General features: G+C 38.6%; 1 protein-coding gene across 1 annotated transcript in view; it reads right to left on the bottom strand.

The window, feature by feature from the left end:
• Positions 1–941: 941 nt before the first annotated feature.
• The window catches only part of shisa9b (shisa family member 9b), a 38,753-nt gene continuing 16,343 nt past the window's right edge, over positions 942–23,351 (bottom strand). Inside the window, exons 2-5 of the mRNA XM_039610802.1 lie at positions 18,311–18,881; positions 15,672–15,778; positions 3,080–3,211; positions 942–1,462 (exon numbers count right to left, since the gene is read on the bottom strand). Coding sequence (XP_039466736.1) covers positions 1,083–1,462; positions 3,080–3,211; positions 15,672–15,778; positions 18,311–18,819 — 1,128 coding nt within the window. The 5' untranslated portion in view covers positions 18,820–18,881 and the 3' untranslated portion in view covers positions 942–1,082. The remainder of the gene's footprint in view (positions 1,463–3,079; positions 3,212–15,671; positions 15,779–18,310; positions 18,882–23,351) is intronic.

Raw genomic sequence — 23,351 nt, forward strand, 5'->3', positions numbered from 1 at the left:
CCGTTGCGAGTGTAGATTTTGCCACAAAGAGGTTTTTGATTTGGCACTAAAAACCTGTAGTTTGCACGGAAGATGGCGGCTTGTCTGTGAAACTGTGAAAAAAGCAATGCAAATTTGAAATGGAGACCCTTCGCATTTAAAGTAAAAGTTGCGCCTCTTGAAGCACCTTTTTTTTTGCAGCAATAAGATACAGCTTTGAAGGTGATTATCGTCTGTTTCCAGTTTCAGACATTTTCAAATTTCACTACAGCTCAAAGTATAGTAACTGTTTCCAGACAAGTCGTTGTATTTCATGCAAAATACAGGCAACTGCAACAATCGGCTAGAGGTCAAAGCATTCGCAGAGAGGTTTCCAGAGCAGCATCCTTTTTTGTGACCAATTTCACTGGTCAACAGCTGGTTGGGGAATACACAGTTTTCTCTGGCAACCTCCAGCTGCCAGGGTTTCTGTGCCTGTGTGAATAAGTCCTTAAGTTGGACTTTAGAGATATTTAGTCTCATGTGAGGTTTTAGATTATCTCATATTCAGAGTATGGTACAGATTAGTATAGATTGAAAATACAAACCCTGGTCCCTGCAATTGGTCCAACTGCTACTGGATATTAATCCGTACTCTTTACACATGAACAGTTCCCAACATTTTTAAACACTATTCATTATCTAGTGAAGCATTTCATGAAGATCCCACCAACCACAGGCTATTCCACTCTGATTAGATAAACATAAACCTCTTTTTTTTTGTTTTTTTCTTAATAGAAGTTACATAATACGCTTTTATTTTAAGGTCCTTTCAGTAGATACTGGCGATAGTACTTAATGTGTCACATCTCATCACTGTACTATAAGTTATGTAACTTTAGCAGTTTGATTATATGAATATTAAACACAAAATATTCATTACAGTGCCCATCTCAGGCACGGTGTTAGATACAGAGTCCTGTTAAAGTACACTTCACCTCCTGACAGTGTCATAAATGTTGTCCGTTACAAAGACAGAGCCACATACTACAGTCCACACTGCTTTCCTGTAACTTCATCTGGAGTCTGCAGACTCATTATAAGCCTGACGATTAGGCAGTCGTTCATACTGTCACTTCTGTCTTGCTGTTAGTGACATAGTATGGTTGTGGAGGCATGTAGCGAATGGTGTCCAGCTCCTTTTCTGTGATGCAGAGTTTCTTTGGGCCGTAGCTCTGTCGGAGTCCCAGTGTGTCCTTGCTTTCCCAGGATCTTAGCATGCCTGGACTGGGAGCACTGCTGGAGCTGTAGTACAGTGACTGGGAGCTGTGGCTCTTGGAGCTTTTATACTTGTGTCCATTCTGCTTTGACAGCTGTCTGGGTGGGCTGTAAGGATTGCTCGGCTCCGGCTCCATATCCACACCTTCCATTGGAAGGCTACCTTTGGCTGTCATCTCAATCACTTGTCGACGGTTGTTGTGAAAGCTGTCATTGGCTTTCTCCGCTAATAAACACAAAAATAAACAAGAGATTTATTGTAGCAAAAAGTGTGTGCGTTTGTGTCATCATCATATATTAGACATTCTTTACTAAAACAAGAAATATATACAGAAAAAAATCTTTGATTTGGTAAAAGTGATGCTGTAATTGGCACGCACACACAAAAGCATTTTCCTTGCACCAGTGAAAACCAAATCATTGTTGGTATAGCTCATATATTCGGACCACAGAGCCTCTTGTGTGCACACAAGATGCATCACGTCACTATCCCCTCATTCATTTTTGTTTTGATTGCTCTTGATTGTCTCCTGTTCCTGTTCTCATTTGCTAAGATTTGCTCCCTAATGATAAGTTAGTTTGACGGCACTTCAGTGGATTAGCAGCGAAGAAGCATCAGCTGCTTGTGCCATCACAAAGACAGCGAGCAGTGATTGGACCTCGATTCACGCATGCTGATAGCTGTCATCTCTCCCATGATCAGGTCCGTCAAACAGAGCCAATTGATTTCAGTGGAATCTAAAAAAAAGCATTGCACTTCTGTGTTAATAGCATTATGTACAGATCTACAAATACCATCACTAGAGACTTGGATGCGATCGGGTCAAATTAGGACTATTTGTTTGGAAGATACTGTAGAATTATTTTTCCTGCAGCAATCAACGTGAGAAGTAGTTGGTTAGCTATAGTTCATTCAGATTACTGGTAAGGTTTTAATAATACAGTGGGAACAATACATTTCAAAACTCAGGTTTTGAAGTTGGAGTTTATTGCTCTTGAGAATATATGAACACATCAATCGAACAATAAAGTATACTTGCTAAATACATACCACTACAATATTGTTCCTTGAAGTGGAACTGAGAAGTCATTTTATTTTCTTTACCCTGACATTAAAAGCATGTCAAAAGATATTTAAAAAGATATTTTTAGCCACGTTTCTAAGTAGTACTATTTTGACAGCTTCCATTATTTCTTGTTTAAAGTGCTGCTTGTCCAGGAACTGGCTGTAGACTTTCCAAAATTAGCCCATGAGAAGAACAACAAACTTGCTTCTATAAATAATCTTTCAGTTCCCCTCGCTGTTGGCATTGATGGACTGTGGATTAAATCACAAGGATTTCTGACAGCAAGAGATTTGATAGAGATTCAAACCAACTATTCTCCTTTATAATAACAAAATAGAACTTGTAAAGTTTTACTGCCATATTATGTAAGTAGTAGTATCCTTGGCATGTAGATAATAATCAAATAAGAAAAGCTAGATGCATTAGATAATTTGTTGATGTTAAACTAAAAAGAGAGAGATGACATCTTACTCTTTTCTGTCTGTTGATATAAGCAATTTTTAACACCAATTTTAGTGAAATGCCAAAGAATATTTAATGAAGATTTTCATCCAAAATTTTTGCCTCATTAACTTCTGAACTTGCCCTCATGGTTACTCATATGACAGATTGTTTCAGCTCACTTAGTTAGCCCTGACACTCATTATAGATCCAGGGAAATCCTCATTAATTATGCAAATGTCCTTTATATCTGATGTAAGAGCCTACCTAATAAAATCAAAGTTTCAAGTGCTTTTTTACCATATTTTTTTGGTTTGTGATAAACAACCTCTTACCCACAGCCTTGAGTGTGGTGTACTTGTTGAGATCCTTTGGGTCCTCATATGGGCTGATTATCGGTCCCACACCTGGATATGGCTGACTTACCAGAGTTGGTACTTGAGCTGCATTGTTCATCTGGTTGCTCTCTAAAGAAGGGCAATCAATAGTTATTAATGCAGAAACTGAATTACAGTTTCCTCTTTAAGGGCATTTGTAAGCAAGATGTCAACAAATTTAAAATGAGTCATAATAAAACAATAGCTTTATTAGTGTAGCAGTTTTCAAAACACACAGTTTCATGGATGAAATAGACATTAAAAAATGTACATTTCTACAAGCATGCAGTTGATCATGTGGCCTTCCATTTCTTCATTCTTCCGTACATGCATTTGCTCTGAGCTATAGGCAAAAAATTAATGCAATAATAACAGATTAAGGAAATACAAGCCTGTCTATGTGAGCCTATCTACAAGCCTATCTGCAGTCGTTTGAAACAAACTACTGATTCAGGTGAGCTGATTAGCTAAGGAGGGCTGATCGAAAGTTGAGGACTACAACCTCAAAAGCATGGTCGACTTTGGATTTAAAACAAGTGTGTGTGAAACAGTCAAAAGACCCTGATCAGGTGTTTACAGAGGACCAACTGCTGGAAAAATAAGATGCCTTGCCATGGATGTACTTTACATGTAAATAATAAAATTTCAATATTGGCGTCTAATGAAATTTAGAATAAGTGGCGGGGAACAAAAAAAGGAGTGATGTGCAGGTTTTTAAGTTTCTATTAGCAGCTTAGCTTTTGTGTTCTGTGCCAGCTGAAGACAGGCTAGTGAAATGTGAGTTATAATAATCGAGAAAGGAGATATTGAAGTGTGTACCAGCAGTGAGCGAAGTTGTTGGCCATTACTGTAGCAGGTTTGATCTTATCACTGATAATAAGTACCTTTATTTTACTATATGCATTAGCATATTAGCAACATTTGACATAAATATGAAACAGAAATGATAAATGTTATTTTTTTTAGAGTATGTTTAATTCAAGTGTACTAGTACTAGAAGCTGCAATTCCTCTAGTGGCCATGCTATTAAGTCAATAGCAAATTAGTCCTCACAGACAGATAGCTCGATCCAAATGTGTGTTTTTTTTTTGTCTCTATGGATAGTCGAAGGAGCCTGGAAAGAAAAGTGTCTGGTGTTCTTTAAGTTTCCTTGAAGACGTTTCACCTCTCATCCGAGAAGCTTCTTCAGTTCTAAGAGAAACTGGTGGAGAGTCCCAAAAGTGGAGTGAAATAAGCCATCTAGGTCCACTGTGAACGACCATCTTTGAACAGAGGTGGTGGCTTACAACACCAACTGTCGGCCATCTATAATCCAGTTATGAGATCCCTTCCCAGACGCCTTAACGCCCACTCACATCCTGGGCCATTTGACCTCAGTAAATCACATGATAGGCTGGGGCTAGGTTTCACAATGGGTTCACCCGAGCACTTGGCTGATTGTGACCCACACCCGTTTTCGCGTCACGGCTCGTGTGATTAGGTAGAGAATCAATAGGGGACACTCCCATAGGGCTTAAAATCTGGGACTCTCCACCAGTTGCTCTTAGAACTGAAGAAGCTTCTCAGATGAGAGGTCAAAGGTCTTCAAGGAAACTTAAAGAAGTCCAGATGCTTTTCTTTTCAAGCCCCTTAGACTACAATGACCTGGATGACTGAGAACCTTCACAGACACATCTCCATGGATAGCTTCTTCCGTCATAACAACACTAGAGGGGGTGATTTTGATACTAGAGTTAGGGGCATGGCTACTTTAACAGGTACTTGATCATGTTTCTGCAGTGCTTTTTTGAGCTTTATGGTTTACTGTGTGGTATAGTCTGTCCACGAAGTTTATGCTTCAGGTTTGATGAATGAAATTTTTGTATTTTACTCACTTATTTAGTCGTGGCTCTGTCAGCTAGTAATGTTCAGTGATGTCAAACTTCCAAAAAACAAATCAACTTGATGTCCAGATGTGAACGTATAGGCTAAAACATGAAGTGTTTTCTTTGACTTGCTAGTGTCACTTTCCTTTAAGTAGCCTTTTCTTGGTGAGCCAGCTGTAGAGCTGAACTGCTCTTTGTAAGACCATCCTAATCGTATAGTAGACATCTGGCAAATTAAGGGGTGCACAGCAAATAGACTGGCCCCCTGCCTACTGGCATGACAGAGCAAACAGATGTTCAGAGTGTCTACTCCTACTTTAGATTGGAGAACGTACCAATTCACAGCTGGCTGTTTGAGGACTGCGCTGTGTGCTGTGTTGAATCTGAGTAGAGATATCAACATGTTTATGGTCGTACATGTTGTGAACAGTTTTAATTAAATGTTTATTTATTTTATTTATTTAAGTTTACAAAGTTTAAAATGCGATGATTCCTTTAGCCCCATTGGTCTAAAATACATCTCATAAAAACAGATCATTAATACAGGAAATGGGTTAATTAGGCTCCTATTCCCCACTGGTCAGCAAGAAACTTTATTACTGTGCTAATTAATTCAGAAAGTCTCAAATTATCAATGCTGTCTCATGAAATGATGCAGAGGACAGCTGCAACAGATACTTCACCATAGACAAGGGGAGGGTATAATTAGTACGAACAGATTTGGGGATTTTAAATAGCAAAAGATTAGTGGTGCCGCAGTGGTCATTGTATTATAAAAATATCTTTATACCAAGCTTTCCTTTCCTGGGACTTAATTAATTCAGTTCAATAAAAACTAAAGATCATCTGTGATCAAGGACATTTTACAGTAGTTCACTAAAACAGAACTAAAAAAATTAAAACTAGTTGTAAAAAAAAGCCTTTTAGTTAACTAAAAATATTCAAAAAGGCAAAAAGTAACTAAAAAAACAATATTTTGTACTTGCAAAGCTAACTGAAACAGGAAACAGTCATTTTTCAGTTTTTTCTTTGTCAGTGTGGTCAAATTTTTCAACAAAATGAGCATCAGGATGACAGCATGACATAAGAGTCCAATAAAGTCAGTGGAAACAAATCAGTACAAATCAATATGTGACCCTCAACCTTCTCAACCTATGAATTAGAGGTTTAGGGTCATGGTCAGAGCAGGAGGCTTCAGTAGAGATGTGAGTTGACAGTCCAGTCCTTGTACCTACTCATTTTCAAATCACAATTTTTACTGTTTGTGAAGCCACTTAACACTGACTTATGAATCATTCAGGCATAAGAAAGACACCTAAGTCAAGAGATGACATGGTATTGTGTCCATAGCAGATAACTTAAACTTGACATTTTAAATTTTAAATGGTCTTTTCTTTCAATCGTTTGGCACTTTGTTACCGGCAGCCTGTTGCAAGGAAGAAGCAAGTAATTTCTTAAGCAGTATGTCCTTAATATTTTTAAGGAAACTGAACAAGTGGAGGTCAAAACATCAGTGGTGACAAGTCTAATAGAGTGATGAATCCAAATGTACCAATCTTCTCAAATTCGGGGTCATAGGCGGGCTAGAGCCTATGGATGGATAGATGGGTTCCTGTCCCAAGCTGACATGACTTTGCTTTTTGCAAAGTGTACAAAACAAGTCAGGAGACAGGTATAACAGTGAGCGTCTGCAGCCGTGGTGGAGGCTCTGTCAAGGTTTAGCTGTTGGGGATATGTTGGAATAATGAACGCAGAAAAGTATCATCACATTTGATCCATCATATATTACCATCTGGAAAGGATCTGATTGCAGTTGCTTCACTTTCACCATGAAAATGACTCCAAACACACTGCTGGTGCAGTAACACTGCCCGTTAGTAGAAATATACAATGGAAAATGATCAATCATGGACTGGTCCTGAAGAAGTGAAAATGGCAATGGGTGAGGATGTAGGTAGGAGAGAGGACTGTGAAGCTGTCAGTCAGCAGCCAACATTGTAGATGTCCTTAAACTTGTCTTCTCTTAGGAAAAAAAAAAAAGAAAGCACTGTTCTGTGTGATGACTCAAATGACAGGCTCTCAAACACATCACAAAAGAGCACGGCACAGTGCGGCGAGGACTCAAACACCATTGTCCAACCATATTGACCATCTGTAAAATAAAGGGAGGAAGAAAAGGTTCTACAAGACAGAAACCTGGTCCTGTTTCAGTTGTTCACTATCTTGGGCCAGCTTAACAACTAGCCTATTTTATTTTTACGGGATGTTCCTTTATTAATTCTGCTTATCAAATTCAGGGTCCTGGGGAGGCTGGAGCTGGTGGATGAATAGATGGATGCAGGAATGGATGGGTTCCTGTTTCAAGCTGACATGACTGTTTTTTTGCACCTTAAAATGCTAAATATATGAGGCAGATTATTTATGTATGTATGCATTTATTTATTTATTTATATTTGTCTCCTCTTCCTTGAAAACTGAAAACACCAGATGGTCCCGTTTCAAGTTTTTTTAATAACCTGAATAATTTTTCCCCCAAAGTTTTATTTTTATTTATTTATTTTTTTCAGACCTTACCTTAGCAGGTATTATTACATCATGAGACACTGATGTTAAAGTAAAACTACAGTATAATGGCCATCCTGTAGTTTGTGTCTTGTTTTGTCTGTCCATATGTTTCATGTACATGCTTCATAATACATAGTTGTCCATATATGCAAATAAACATTCTGTCGGTCTCTATAGATCGATGGAGTATAAACAGTTTAAACTGATTGTGTCATGCTTCCTGCTACCTTTAATGTCACCAAGACCTGGTTTGTCATGAAGAGAAAACCAGAGACAGATTTATATGCATACACAGTGAAAGAAAGTCCAGCCACATAGTCACTGCTGGTAAAAATAGTCAAAACGTTAATACATTTAATCAAATCCCTACATTAAATCTGTCTGGTTTAAATTGCTGTCATACTTTTTTTCTGAGCTTATTGACCTGTTTCAGTTTCATACAGTTGTTGTAAGTGGGCCAGCCACAGAGGCTCTCATTCAGCCTGATCTTGTTAAAGCTCATAGATTAAAACTTTTGCTTTCATACACAGAAGTTACTTTACTTTTGATAAAAGCAATCTGCTTACTTTTTGACATACATGTTAAGTGACATTCCTGAATTAAATATAGTTCTATGGAGTGCAATTTCCTTTTAGATAAGCTGTTATCCATGGAAAACTGTCCATGCTCTCATTTGTTGGGCCACAGTCTCAGGCAAGTTTGTAAGTGATACCATTCGAGCTGTTTCACCTGACTTCTGTTTATCTGATACTCCAGCCAAGGTCACAGTCTAGGTATCTGCTTAAAGGCAGAGACCACTGAGAGTAAATATTTTAATTCCCATACTCTGAATGCTTTGGTAAAACTGTCATTTCAATATTTGTCATAAACATTTGATCTTTTCCGTGTCTGGATAGTATATCAAATTTCCTCTTGAAAAATGGACACTAAAATCCAAACTGGGAGCTGATTTTTAGCATCTGATGTCATCTTCAGGATTCCAAACTCAGCATCATTAAACTGATGTACTGATGTGTACTGTTGTTTATTTTCCTCTTTATTGCATATTTTACTCTGATTGAGTGCCATTTGAGCTTGCACTGTTGTCCTAGTCACAGCTTCTGTGTCAGCTGCTGGCGGAAAGTAGGCCACTTCTGAAGAGTTGTAAGGTTAAAGACTCAATGGTTGATGCGGGAAATAAGTGAGTTAACACTCCAGACACAGACACCTCCCTGGAACTCATAAAAGATTTAAGAGAGTATTTTGGGAGCTGTATGCCCCGGAATAAATGGTACAAGGAGAAGTGTTGCTCTTATTTACAGGCACCCTACTTTCAAGTTGGTAATGAAAATATTAATTTCTTTCTGATTGAATATCTTGACGTTTCTACCAGATTTATTAAAAATTGAATTACAAAACACATTTATATATTTATTTTAGTTTATGTATTTTTAAACATTTGTTTAAATTACTTGATCAAATTTGAGCAGCAATTTTCATTTAGGCAAGTCAACCTGACCTACAAACTCAGCATCAGAAAGGCAACAGCAACTCATATACCAATCATTACAACCAAGGTATGCAGAAGAGCATTTCTGACCACACAACACAAATCTTGAACATTGAAGTGGAGCAGCAGAGAACCACACTGGAAGCCACTCTGGTCAGCTAAGAACAGGAAACCGAGGCTACAATTCACACAGGATCATCAAAACTGAACAACAGAAGATGGGAAAAATGTTGCCTGGTCTGATGAATCTTGATTGCCTTTGTGAGATTTGAATAGCAGGATTGGTGTAACTACCACTCAAACATTGATTCACCATGCCTCATATCAATAGTTCAGTCTGCTGCTGGTGGAGTAATGGTATAGGACATATTTTCTTGGTGTACTTTTGGCCCCTTAGTACCAACGGAACAACATGTAAATGCCACAGCCTATTTCAGTATTGCTGCTGGCCGTCCCAATCCCTTTATGACCACAGTGTGCCCGTGTTCCAGCAGGATAATACTTCATATTACAAACCTCAGATCACCTCAAACTGTTTTATTGAGCATGACAATGAGTTTACTGTACTCAAATAGCCTCCACACTCACCGGATCTTTAAAAGCGCACCTTTGGGATATGGTGAGAGATTTGCATCATAATTATGCAGCTAACAAATCTGCACCAACTGTGGGATGCTGTCATGTTAATATGGACCAGAATCACTGAGGAATGTTTCCAGCACCTTGTTGAGTATGTGCCAAAAAGAATAAAGCAGCTCTAAAGGCAAAAAGGGGTCCAATACTGTACTAAGAAGACTGATCGAATAAATTGGTCAACGAGTATGGTTTAGTCTGATAATTGTTAGGTAAGGATTACTCCGTGTACAAAGCTTTATTGTTTTCTTTTAAAAAAATAAAGGCATTAAAAAAAACTTCATACAAACTTGAAAATCAGATATTGAAAACACGGTGAAGTTAAAAGTTAGTTAACTTTTGTTAGTTTTCTTAACATTTAAGTACATATAGTGCTGTGCAGAAGGTTGAGGAACTTTAGGTATCATATTATGTAATCAGGGAAACATTTTATTGGTCCCAACTGCATTTTGCATCAAGACAGCACCAACCACAAACCCACAGCCAAAATCATGAAGCTCTATATTCAGTGACGACAAGAACAAGGAGTGCTGCAGCAGATGGTATGGCCCACACAACGCCTGAGCTCAACATCATGGAATCAGTCTGGGATTACATCAAAAGACAAAAGCAATTAAGACCGCCTGGATACACACAGAGATTGATAAGTTCTCCAGTATACTTGGGACATCCTATCCACCAGTGTACCTGTGAAAACTGGTGATGTTTTACATCTGAAGTGTCTTCTAACATTAACCTAATTTAGGAGTGGCTTTTGTATCTTAAAGAGATTTCTTTTACAATAAAAGTTGTAAAACAAACTTTTTACAAAGAAAAGTTTGCTTACTGTAAACTATAACTGCTTGTGTTTTTCAATGCTTCCATGCTTATATTTCTTATTAAATCTTCTACAGTTATTTTTAATCTAATAATTATTTATTTAAAAAAAATAAAAGCACTGAGCTCAGCAACATAAACCAGAGATTCACACATAGACTGGTAAGTAAGTAAGTATGGATGATCACAGAATCCTTTCCATAGTAAAGAAAAGACACCAAAAAAGACTCATTATTTGAATCTACTATAAAGAGATGACTTTATGAGTGCCAATACAGAGGCTCACCCAAAGTTGCAAGAACAATTCATAATTCTCAAGAAAGCCCAGATTAGACTTAGTTAATAAAATGTGTATAAAGGTATGAAAAACTCTGAAGCAGCGTTCTTTGGACAAACGCAGCAAAGCTCGATCTGTACAGGAACTAAGGCAAAAATATGGAAAACGGACTGCATGATGCATGGCTATGTATAGTTTCCTATGCCAGTGAGTCACAGGTGTTTACTCATGTGATGGAAGACAGGCGCCCCATGAATTCGGAAATGCTCTGAAAAGCTATTATTTTTGCCAGATGCAGTAAAGTTGACTGGAATGTGTGTCACAGTACAAATGAAGAACCCAACATATACTGCAGAAGCAACCTGAAAGATTCAAGGCCAGGACATTTAATATTTGTTAATGGTCTGCAGAGAAATCCAAAGTAAAATCCTTGAAAACAACACCTCAAAACCAATCATTTGGCAACGTCCATTGGTTCCAGATTTCATGCAATCACTGGCTGCAAAGGATTCATGATAATTTTTTACAAATAAAGAAATAATTCCTCAACATTTATTACAATATTATGGTTGACCCCATCACGTGTATGTTAGAGTCTGCACTTTAAGCTCATATTAATCATAGAACTGTTAACTAATGGCACCAGTCCTCAGAGTGGCTAAAATGGTAAAAACATTGGCCAGTCATCTATAAGTCAGAATCCCCAACTGAACTTTCTCTCCGCATCCAAATAATTGTTCAGGTCACTATGTAGTCACATAGTAATCATCTCCTTTGAGCCTTCGCTACGATTTTCAGAGTACAGTATGTGGCAGGCGGAAATATAACTATAGGTACACTCTACATTTGGTAGCTGTTTCTCAGCTGCTGTCAGAAGTAATGCTGCTGAAATACATTTCTATCTGGAAATGAGGAAATGGGCTGTCATGCACCAGTGGAGTGTTGGCACTGAGTGGAGACTTTGTTCTCACTGGCTGACTGCCTGGAGTAAAAAGAGGCCACTCTTCACAATTACCCCCATGTACTCGGATGTCCAGCAGGACAAAGATATGATAGTCCCGGTAGCCAAAGAAGTCCTTGTCATAAAGACGGTGTTACTGGTGTCTTAAGGAGAATAAGAGCTCATAGCCCAGTTTAACAGATTTCTATTATCTTTGACAGGCAGCAGATAAAGACGGGTATCCTACGGAGCTTTACACCACTATCTGTAAAATACAGTGGCTTGGGCATGCCACTAGGAACCACAGCTGTACAGGATGGGTACATGTGTCAAAAAATACCACCTCACCTCATGTAACCTTCCAGGGTTTGCTGTCAAGAACACAATCATGACTCTTCTGTTGCCAACTCAATTACACAGAGTCCCTGTCATACATTTCTAGGCTGCTGTGCTCTGAAATGGCATGTGCAAGGTCACAAAATAAAAGCTACATCCGTCTTCTCCTCAAAATAGTTAAAAAGTAGAGATTAACTGAGCAAACACAAATCATATTCAGTGTAGGGCTTTTTTTGTTTCGTTTTGTTTTGTTTTGGGGTTTTTTTGCATATTCTATCTCTCTCTCTCCCCTTTTTACAGTTTTATCATAAAAGTAATCTTCATGTTTGTGGCTTCTGCTTCAGTCAGTGTGATCCTTTACCAGAGAATGTATATCCTGTGAAAAGTAATTAAGTAATTTAATTAAGTCAAAATTACTCTTTTCAGGAGATAAACTAGAATAGTTATTTGTCCTGTGAGTGCAGACATCTCGCCTCAGTTGCAAAAAATCCCCTTCTTTTGCCTTGAAATTGTATGAATGCACTGATGTATAAAAATACACTTGTAGGTGACACATTACGCACAGCGGTCTTGTGTTAGCCATAATTAGCAGCCTATCATTAAGTGTGATTGTATAACATTTCTTCAGCCTTTTAATACACCTGATTGCTACTATTATACTATATTTTAACCCTGTAATGCCAAGTGTATTATGTTTGATAAATTCGTTTTTGTGTAAGTTTTTGCGATGTCTACAATCAATAATGTGATTTTTTTTCTCCAAAAAATGAAATAAATTGCAAAACACATTGTAAAGCAATATATTGCACAAAAGTGCCATATGTAGCATAATATATTATATATTTTGTACTTTTTCAGAGGGTTCAGTAAGCTCTCTAGTTTAAGAAAAGAGAATTGTCTGGCAATTATTTCGTAGTTAAGGCTTTACAGAGATTTAAAGAGATTTAACTCGTGCTTGTAAAGTCCTCCAGACCCTCTCTCTGTTTGTCATCTAAACATGGATGAGAAAATTTGTTACTATTCGTCACTCATCTGTGATCATCTTGGATTTATGTCTCAACATCTTAAAGTTGACAAGTATGTGCTAAGGCCTAAAAGATTTTCTTTCTAATCACAGAATGCATGTTTTCACTAATTAGAAACCCTTGCAAAATAATAAGGGTGCACTTGCTGCGCCCGTAAATTCTACTGAGAAAGTGCAAGTGTCTGGGCCTCATTAATGATAAATTAACAAACTGGTGATTTTTATTTCCACCTAAAATTTAAAAAAAAAAAATTAAGAGAACCATTTACCATAAAATGGCAGATCATCCTTTATTCTCATTTCTTTGCTCCATTCTTTATTTGAATCAGAACTCAGCTTAAATCATGTTATTTCTTTTACCTCTAACTCATACTTCCCAGTATATACTGTTTAATATTGGACCTAATCAGTATCATGTCAGTGTTTATCCTAAGTTAACTCAAAGAGTTTGGAATTTACTTTTTAAAAGTCAGATGTCTGGCTATAGCAGCTTTTCAAAAATGAGTGCTGTTTGACTGTGTCTGTAAAACCTTTTTTATTACAATGGCATTTGCCATAATTATCCATCTCGTTGGGGCGTGGGGGTGCAAAGAGACCTTTACTGGCTGTAGCTGTTGAGGCAGTAAGTAGGTTGGCAGTAAGCAGGTTAGCATTAATAAGAACTCCTTTCTGTCTGTGTGCATTTGTGGGTGTGTGTAGGCGTTGGTGCTGACGAATGAAAGAATCACGGTGCAATATAATGGCCGTGGCATACAATATGTTTTGGCAACAGAAGAGCTCAAGGTTGTCAGTATGAGGGTATGACTAATATGTTCGCCAGGCTTGAGGATGTGGGATTTTTTTCCCCCCTGCTTCCGATACTTCCGGTTCCGCACATAATTTTGTGGTACAGAGCTTTGTGGTACAATACTTCACTGAAAGTGGGAATTTACCAAAATTAAAACCTTATGATGGCAACATTAGTTAATAGATATTATCCATCCATCCTGACTACTCAGATACTGACACTCACACAAGTTTAGTTTTTTTACCTGTTTACTGAAACATATTTCAATTATAGTTATATAATGGACATGTACATAATTTGTAGACTCTTAGCTTTCCTTTGAAATTGGATGAAGGGTTTAGGAGTTTCAGCTCCTTAACGTGAGCCACCCTCTTTTTACAGGGACCAAAAGTATTTGGACAATTGACTCAAAGGCTATTTCATAGGCAGATGTGGGCAATTCCTTTGTTATGTCATTATCAATTGAGCAGATAGAAAGCCTGGAGTTGATTTGAGGTGTGGTGCTTGCATTTGGAAAAGTTTGCTGTGAACTGACAACATGCAGTCAAAGGAGCTCTCCATGCAAGTGAAACAAGCCATCCTTAAGCTGCAAAAACAGAAATAACCCATCTGAGAAATTGCTACAATATTAGGAGTGGCAAAATCTAAGAAAGAACCGGTTGAACTCAGAAACGCAAAAGACCTGGACGTCCACGGAAGACAACAATGGTGGATGATCGCAGAATCATTTCCATGGTAAAGAGAAACTCCTTTGCAACAGTCAAACAAGTGAAATACATTCTCCAGAGAATAGGCATATCAATATCCAAGTCTACCATGAAGAGAAAACTGCATGAAAGCAAATACAGGGGGTTCACTGCAAGGTAGAAGCCACTTATAAACCTCAAGAATAGAAAACCCAGATTGGACTTTCCTAAAAAAAAAAAAAAAAAAATTAAAAAGCCAGCACGGTTCTGGAAAAACATTCTCAGAAACCAAGATCAACCTCTACCAGAATGATGGCAAGAAAAAAGTATGAAGAAGGTGTGGAACAGTAAAATACGGCAGAGGCATTGTGATGGCTTGGGCGTGCATGGCTGCCAGTGGCACTGGGACACTAGTGTTTATTGATGATGTGACACAGGACAGAAGCAGCAATGAATTCTGAGGTGCTCAGAGACTGTCTGCTCAAATCCAACCAAATGCAGTCAAATTGATTGGGTGGCGTTTCATAATACAGACGGACACAGAACCAAAACATACAGCCAAAGCAACCCGGAGTTTTTTAAAGCAAAGAAGTGGAATATTCTTGAATGGTCAAGTCAGTCATCTGATCTTAACCCAATGGAGCATGCATTTCACTTGTTGAAGGCTAAACTTTGGACAGAAAGCCCACAAACAAACAGGAACTGAACGCTGCTGCAGTAAACGCCTGGCAGGGCTTTAAAAAGGAGGAAACTCAGCTTCTGGTGGTGTCCATGAGTTCAAGACTTCAGGGTGTCATTGGCAGCAAAGGGTCTTCAACCAAGTATTAGAAATGAACATTTTATTTTCAGTTATTTAATTTGTCCAATTTCTTTTGAGCCCCTGAAATGAAGGGATTGTGTTCAAAATGTTTTAGTTCCTCACATTTTTTATTTCATATCATCTTTTTGTTCAACACACTAAATAAAACTGAAAGAATGCCCTTCAACTGCACCTGCGTTTTTTCTTTTAAAATTCACTGTGGTAATGTGCAGAACCAAAATAAGAAAAACATTGTCTCTGTCCACATATTTATGGTCCTATGATATGTATGTGCATGTAAGTAGATATGTATGTGGGTATGTGGCTACTTACGGAAACTGTTAGTTGTGAGTCTGGTTTGTATGTTCTCATAGTGCTGACTGAGTCCAGCGTCGTCTGTATGTTCTGAAGCAGGATGGCGGATCACATGTGCAAGAGCTCTGAAAAGATGAAGAATGTGAATATGAACACATACATGAAATATGTGCAAAAATGAAATAAAAGTAAAGATCTAATCCATAGCCAAATCTACTTGGGGTTAAAGTTGCAAAGATGATTTTCATCAACTTTTCAGACAATTCACAATACTAAGGTCGCAGGCTTTGTTTCTGCAGTTTTAAGAAATATTGCAGCCAGTGATTGTTGTTCTTCTAAACATCTGCAACACTACTCTCAAGAGAGAGACTGAAAAATAACCGAGGTTAAGTCATTCCAACTTTTAGTTCTTGAAGAGTTAAAACACTGGATCCTACATATCTTGAAAGCAAATCTTTAGATCATGTTTGCCTCCTTAAAGCTTCCACTTACATCCCGCATGCAGAATTTTTCTGTTTTAAGTCTTAGACCTAGTTTGACATAAACCAGATGTCATCAGGGCTCAGAGTTAGGTTGTCAAAACTACTTGTCAGAAGGTCGAATACCTTCACACACACACACACCTTTCCAGCAGTGTATTGGAGAGGGTTGCATCTAACTATTTCTGTAACATTCGCACTCATTTCACAGCGTGACCGCCCTGCTGTGCAGAGGTGAGAAAGGAGATGGGATTTGATCTTCTCTCTCTATCTTGAATTTTTTTTTCATTCTTGAAAATCACACAACCATTTTTGTCATTTTATTGTAAACAAACACATGCTGCACTGACAGATGTGAGGGAGGTCTTAACAGAAAATATCTGCTGCTCTCCATTAAATTAAAACGATATGCACCTCGCTCTCTACGGCTGCTGGCTTGGAGAATCTTTATACACCTAGTTTTTTTTCCCCCCGAGTTCCACCCAGCACACTGTTAAGCATAGCAAAAAAATAAGACTAAAGACTCTATTTAGTCTTATTTGCTGAACCACATACGTACACGCCAGATAACAATACTTAATATGATGATTTGCAAATGCATAATTAGCAAAGAAAACTTCAAAAGTGATACAACAACAGAAAGGAGACGGGACTGTGGCCGTTTGGCCCGAGTACTTCCACCCTTTGCTCAGTACCTGTAGGTCAGACCACCACCTTGATATGCATTTTGATTCTAACTACAAACCTCTAAACCTTGATGATATTTTTGGACGTGATGCTATCACATCAGCAATTCTGTTCTCAAACACATCTCACGCTTCTCACAACTCTTGTGGTAGTTCCTGCTGCAGTCTCCAGGAGCATGTTTAGCCACGGATACACACATAGACTCACAAAGTGAAAAGAATACTAGCGCTGCCTTTGTAGCTGTCAAACATACAGGCAGAGGACAGGGTCTTTGCAGACAAATACACAGACACACTTGTAGTGGGACATAAAGTGAAGATTACATTGTTGTTAAAAAAAATGCTTGAGATCACATTGAGATATATTTTACGAGCTCTACACATGCATGGATTTTGACTAATTGAGGCGTTGACAGAATTTAAAACTGCATCTCAGTCAATCAGTAAAGTTGTGTTTCCTAATTTTTTTAAATAGCTATTTCTATGTGGTACCCATAGCTGGAGTCACTATGTTTTTAGGGTGGTCTGCCTCATTCTTGCAACTATGACGCATGAAAAAAAAAAGTGAATTGTATTAAATCTTATAGCAAAATCCACTTAGACTCATTCTCAATCAGAATTTAGTAAAGGTCACTATGACCTCACCTCTTTCCTATTCTTGTCAACATGAATCTCTGGGGGATCTCTTTAAGGAAATTTCTACAAATTGGGTAGAAAGATTGATTCAGTTGAGGCTTACAAATTACATTTACAGCTGTAAGTCAAGAGTGTACTTCTAAAAAAAAATTGCAAACATATATTTAATGGGATACATTTGTGTTGAAAAGTCATCAACAAACATAAGTGTAAACAGAAACAAGCCGTTCGCTGATGGTGATATCCTGGACTGCTCCTTTAGTCTCTCAGAATGTCGTTCTTCCTTTAATGCAAAATCACTGTGAGTATATATAGAGCATCAGCCCTGCATGTGTTCATGTTTGATTGAAAAGCTGTAAATACTGCAAGCAAATAATGATGCAAGGCATAAGTCCCATAGGTCACCGGCTTGATTTCAGTTGTAACGTACTGAAAATAGGCAGAGACCTAGTTTTCCAAACCCAATATAGACTATATCCATTTTTTTGTATTTACCATCTTCAATCTCGTTTTAGATAAAGACCAAAAAATCTAACATTCGGCTCAGATCATTCTGCTTTATAACGTTAACAGACTTTTCTGCAATTAAGAACAAGGAACATGTTTCTAAAGTCAGTGCGCTACCTCGGGTTGATAAGACTCACTTAGCGTGTATTTAAACACAATCATAGTTAAAATGTCCATATAAAAATAAAGCAACCTGTTGCTTTGACTCGTTTTTGATATAAAGTTCGAACATTATTTCCACACTGACGGAATTTGTCTAACTTGGGGGCTTTTAAATATTTAGACAGATAAAAAAAAGAGCAGAAACTGTAATCCAGCAGAACCAAAAGTTATTACATTTGTAGCTCACCTTGACATGTTTTCTCTGTGTGGACGCTGCGTCTTTTCCAAACCAAGCTTGGTGAAGATCCCTATCAGTGCCATAATGGCCACGACCCCGCATATGACATAAACAATGAGGTTGGTTTTATCCTTGGCGGACTCGAGCGCCACGTCCACTTTTGGCGGAGGTCGCCCTGTCATCATCCACGGTGGGGTGTCGTAGTTCTTACAGGTGGTCTGGTCCAGTCGGGAGCTTTTAAACGCGCAGCAGAACCTGAAGCCACAGGTGCCGCAGCAGTACAGGTAGCTGCCCGTCCTGCACACGAACGGCGGATCCCACTGGCCCATCACGTCGTAGTAGCCACGGCACTTGTCCTCCACATGTGGGGTCTCCGTGACTCCAATCTCAGCCTCTATTGAGTCGTTAAATCCGGGTATGATATAGTCATCGATAGTTTGACCGGGCTCGCCCTCCGCATCGCACACCATAACTTTCACCAGAAAGTAACCGAGCAGCAGCTCAGTGCCCCGCATCATTGCTCACTTATTCCGCCCTGCTTGACGCCCTGGCGCGCTCTCACAAACTCGGAAGCATCTTCCTAGGAGATGAGATACAGCCATGCGTAATCGGGAAAAGGCTGATTCCAACCTCCATGCGTAAAAACAATATGCCACTCTGTACTTTTTTTCTTTCCTTTAACAACAACAGCAAAACGATTGTTGTGGAAAAAGCAGTTCAGACACCCAAAGGGTGGCTTATAGTAGTAAATAGTTGGAGAGCATCACCGAAGCTGTGCCCCTGGCTGTGCTGGAGGGTGTCACGCACCTCTGAGGCTGCTCCACTCCACAGAGCCCGTCAGAGAGACAGAGAGAGTGGGAGAAAGACAACGCAAAGGACCCTATGAGCATGTGAATTGGGGGGGAGAGCGAGAGAAGGGAGAGAGCCAATGGGAGAAAGAGAGAGCGATGTGCAATAGCGCTAATTACAAGCCGTGACAGCCCATTATTATCGGGTTGTGTCGTAAAATTGTCTGTAGGCTACAATTCGTGATCCACATCAACCAAAAAAACAGTCATTCGAAGCAGTCATTTTCAAGTTTAGTTGGCAGGGCTTTGATGTGTAGAAACAAGCGGTGTTATTATTGAGCAACTTAGTGATGTCTGCACAGGAGTGCAATGGTTGATGGTTATAATGAGAAATCATAAAGTAAATACGTTTTCAGGGAAGCTCAGCAAGTGTGAAAATCTAAACAATATTCTGTACATGAAAGAATTAAAACAAGTAGCTTTGGACAGTCAATTTTATTTTGACCATAAAGATAAAGGGTTTGATTTAGTCGACTGAGTTCTGATTAAAAAAAGCGATGGCATCCACTCAAACCTCTTTCTTGTGTAAGCGTAAGGTCATGTTGAAACAGCCGTGACCTTTCAAGTTGCACCACAAAAAAATGTAATTTGATCAATGACAAAAGAGTCCCAGAAACCATGCATGAGAAATTAGACAGGACACTGATTTAAATCATTTTCATCGACACACAAACGAGGTTCTAATAAATCTCCAAAGTTTTCATTTCCTCGAAGTCTATCCAAGGAGAAAGCGTTTAATTTTAGCAGTTTTAATTAGAGCGGTAACCCTCCTGCCCTCTGTTATTGTCGCTTCTCCCACACGATTGTAACACAAGTGATTTCTAGAAAACTATCATTCAGGGTGTTTGTTTTTATCCTGCTCCACAGAAGACAAGTGCTGTGGAGAATTTATCTTCTATCTGATAGGTGTAAAACTCCATCCAGCTTTTGGACCTGAAGCACTTTTAATAAACTTTTTTTAATGAACATTATAACCCTTTTTAGGATTATAATAACTGCCGAACTATCTTCTCAAGTGCTCTGTAACAGTATTTCCTTCACTGCTCTTATCATAAAAAAATAGACCATTTGTTGACCTCAGCTATTGATTACTAATCAAAAGGACGATGAATGAGTCTCGACAAGTACGGAGCTGCAAAAAAAAAGACTGTGGCAAATTATTTTTAGACAAATCGTTTCATCTAAACTTATGATTAGTGAAAGGAGGCATACCATCTGCCACTTGAGAATTCTCACTCCTCTTGTTTGATGTTGAATCATCTTAGCTATGGGAGGCTACTTTTATTTACACTTGGCTGTCAGAGGAGTTTTTGCTTGTCTTTGTGAATCTTTAAAGTTTACTATAAATAGTTATATACAGTCCCCAGGGATGAAGCTTCAGAGTTCCAATAAAGTGCAGGCAATGAAGCTTTATAAAGACCAGATCAACTCCAGATAATAACTTCTGATCTATATATTCTTGTGAAGTTTAAAATGCTAAATTAATGCTCAGTGAAAAAAGCACATTCTAGTTTTATTGCTCTTTATTCCCCCGATCAGTTTGTATTTTTTGATGATGGTGACACTTTTTTCTGTTGTTTTTGTTTTTTCTTTATACCTTCTTTAAATAGATGGCTCACTAAAGAATTTAACAACCAAGTCATTTAAAAATGACTAAAGCTTTAGTGTTTATTAGTCTGTTCAATTAGTTTTTGACATCTGCTGTGTTATTGCTGTTTTTTTGTGTTTGTTTGTTTTTTTAAGCAAGAGGCACATAGTTTAAAATTTCAACTCTCGAACTAAGCTCGAGTAGATAATGAATGAATAGAGGAAATTAGATGATGTACCCTTACAAAATAACACAAACTTTAATGAAGGGGCTTTAGCAGTTAAGGTTTTGACTTTAAAGCATTAAAACTAATGGATTTCTGCAGGAATGCTCTACAGAAATCAAACATGCTCTTCATAAATTCTAGCAATTTGCACCATGAAGCTGCCATATGACAACTGCATGACTCTGGCAGGTAAATCTTTGCCAGAGAGTTAGTCACTCTGTGCTGTGTTTTGGGTGGGAACAGGTGGGCAAACGCGGCGGTTATAATTCCGCTCTGACGGGAGCGTGCTTAATGAAATGCTCACACGGTGGGGGATTTCAGTGTAATCCTGTTTTGTTTCAACTGAGTAATGCAACTGTCACTGACTGCTGTTACAGTCTGCTGGTGGGGATTGCCCTAAAGGGAACTATGAACCACCTGTATGCATACTGTGATTTCTACAATACAGTTGGGACAATACAATACTCTCACCATATGTTGCCCATAACAATAGTAGTGCTGTGATACAATAGTTAAACTGAATATTTATATATGGCACACCATGACATCTGTGTAAATCAAGAGGAAATAAAAGGCACAAAAAGGGCTATTCACTGCAATTATGGTGTTTATTGTTATTAGCAGTATTATTAGTAATCATTTTGACTCCTTGTAGAACCACTTATTAAGGAGTTACTATAAGTCAGATTGTTGGAGGAATTAATTTGCAGTGATTGCATGTTTTAATAAAATTATCAATATTTGGTAACTTGGATGGACTCCAGCCACCACGCAACTCTGGTAAGGATAAGTGGCAAAGAATGGAATAGAACTATAGTGTGCTATATGTTGTCATATCCATATGTTGTACCATCTTTGATTCTGATTTTGCATTGAGATGGCAGGAGTCACGAAGACTGGACAACTTGGTATTTTTTTAATAGGAACAGTGACGTCTCCGTGAAGGCAGAAATGACTGTGGTGCTCGTGCCTTGGTGATAAGTGAGTTAGAAGAGAAGAGCAACTAGTCCTTAGGCGTCAGTGCATTTAGAGTTGGATTGCAACTCTACTATTGCAACTGATAATGAATCCCTCATTATGAAGATGAATGCACTTGTGAGAGGCACAGGTCTACAGAGAGGTGTGAAGAGAGATATGTGGTCAGATGAATCATCCTCCACCATATTCTTGACAAGTGGGTGTGTTTGTGTGGGGAACACTAAGGGGTGTACTCACACTTGGCATGGGTTCCTTGTACCGTGTGCCGTGCCCAAGCACAATTGTTCCTACTCCCCCGCTGACCTGAACTCACACTGCGCTTAACAATCCAGACCCAAATAGGCTTCACTTTCTCTCAGCATCTCGGTTCCTCTCCTATCTTTCATGCATACGCACTTTTTAAAAGCACGCAGCGAAGCTAACGATTTTCTGCATTTTAAGGCTTAACTGGGGCGTTCTTGGAACTACTTAAATTTGTTAGAGCGCTTTTCGCAGCTGCAGGTGTAATTGAGGAAACTCTGGAGTTCCGTGTTTGAATTTGGTTTGGTCCCTAAATGCATATCATGTAAGAGTCCATATGCGCAGGCAGTGATCACAACTGTCATCCAATTTAGAATAAGAAAACACTATAGCCCCAGATGACTGACCCCTACAGTGAGGCCTCAGTCATTCGGAGAAAGGTTCTGCTGTTCACTACAAATTGGTTTTAGTGACCATCTCTTTTTGTAGGGTTCACTGGATGATTACACTGTTGATTAGTATGAAAATGACGTGAATCATATGCTAACCAGGTTTCAAGCCAACTGAACACACATGTTAGACTGCATTCTCCAAAGCCATCATCAAAACACCGAATCATTCTTCTGGAAGACTGGAAGCCTTAATACAAAGGTAGATTGTAAGGTGTTGAGACATCATGCATCACAAGAACAGCTTTCACACAGTAGTTTGGTTTCTCCTTTAGTTTGTCACCTGTTTGTATGTTATAATTATGAAAGAATATAGACACTGTATGCATGACTAAGGTAAGGCTTTATGTCTCTGTTGTATTCTTTAAGCACGTAGCCAAGCCCCTCGATTAGAGTGAAAGATCAGGTGAGGCAGCGCGTGGTTGTGTCAGATCTGTAAAAGAAACACGTGGAGAATAACATTAGCACTTACATTCAGTGTCAGCAGCAGTGTGACAGCATGTTTAATTGGTTTTGATGTTATTTCAGTTATCTGCATATTCATACTTCATACCTTTCTGTGACATTTGAGTTGTTTCCCTTACAGCTTCTTGTTTTGTCACTTCAGCTTAGTTCTGTTCTCTTCTTCAGGCCTCTATATTTATCTCTTCTTTTAAGACAGCGTCTTTTACATGTCATTTTAACATCAGTCCTTTGATCAGGTTAAACAGGTTGAGATTTC

Source organism: Oreochromis aureus, linkage group 4 (genome assembly GCF_013358895.1).
Source record: "Oreochromis aureus strain Israel breed Guangdong linkage group 4, ZZ_aureus, whole genome shotgun sequence".
In the NCBI taxonomy this organism is placed as follows: Eukaryota; Metazoa; Chordata; class Actinopteri; order Cichliformes; family Cichlidae; genus Oreochromis; species Oreochromis aureus.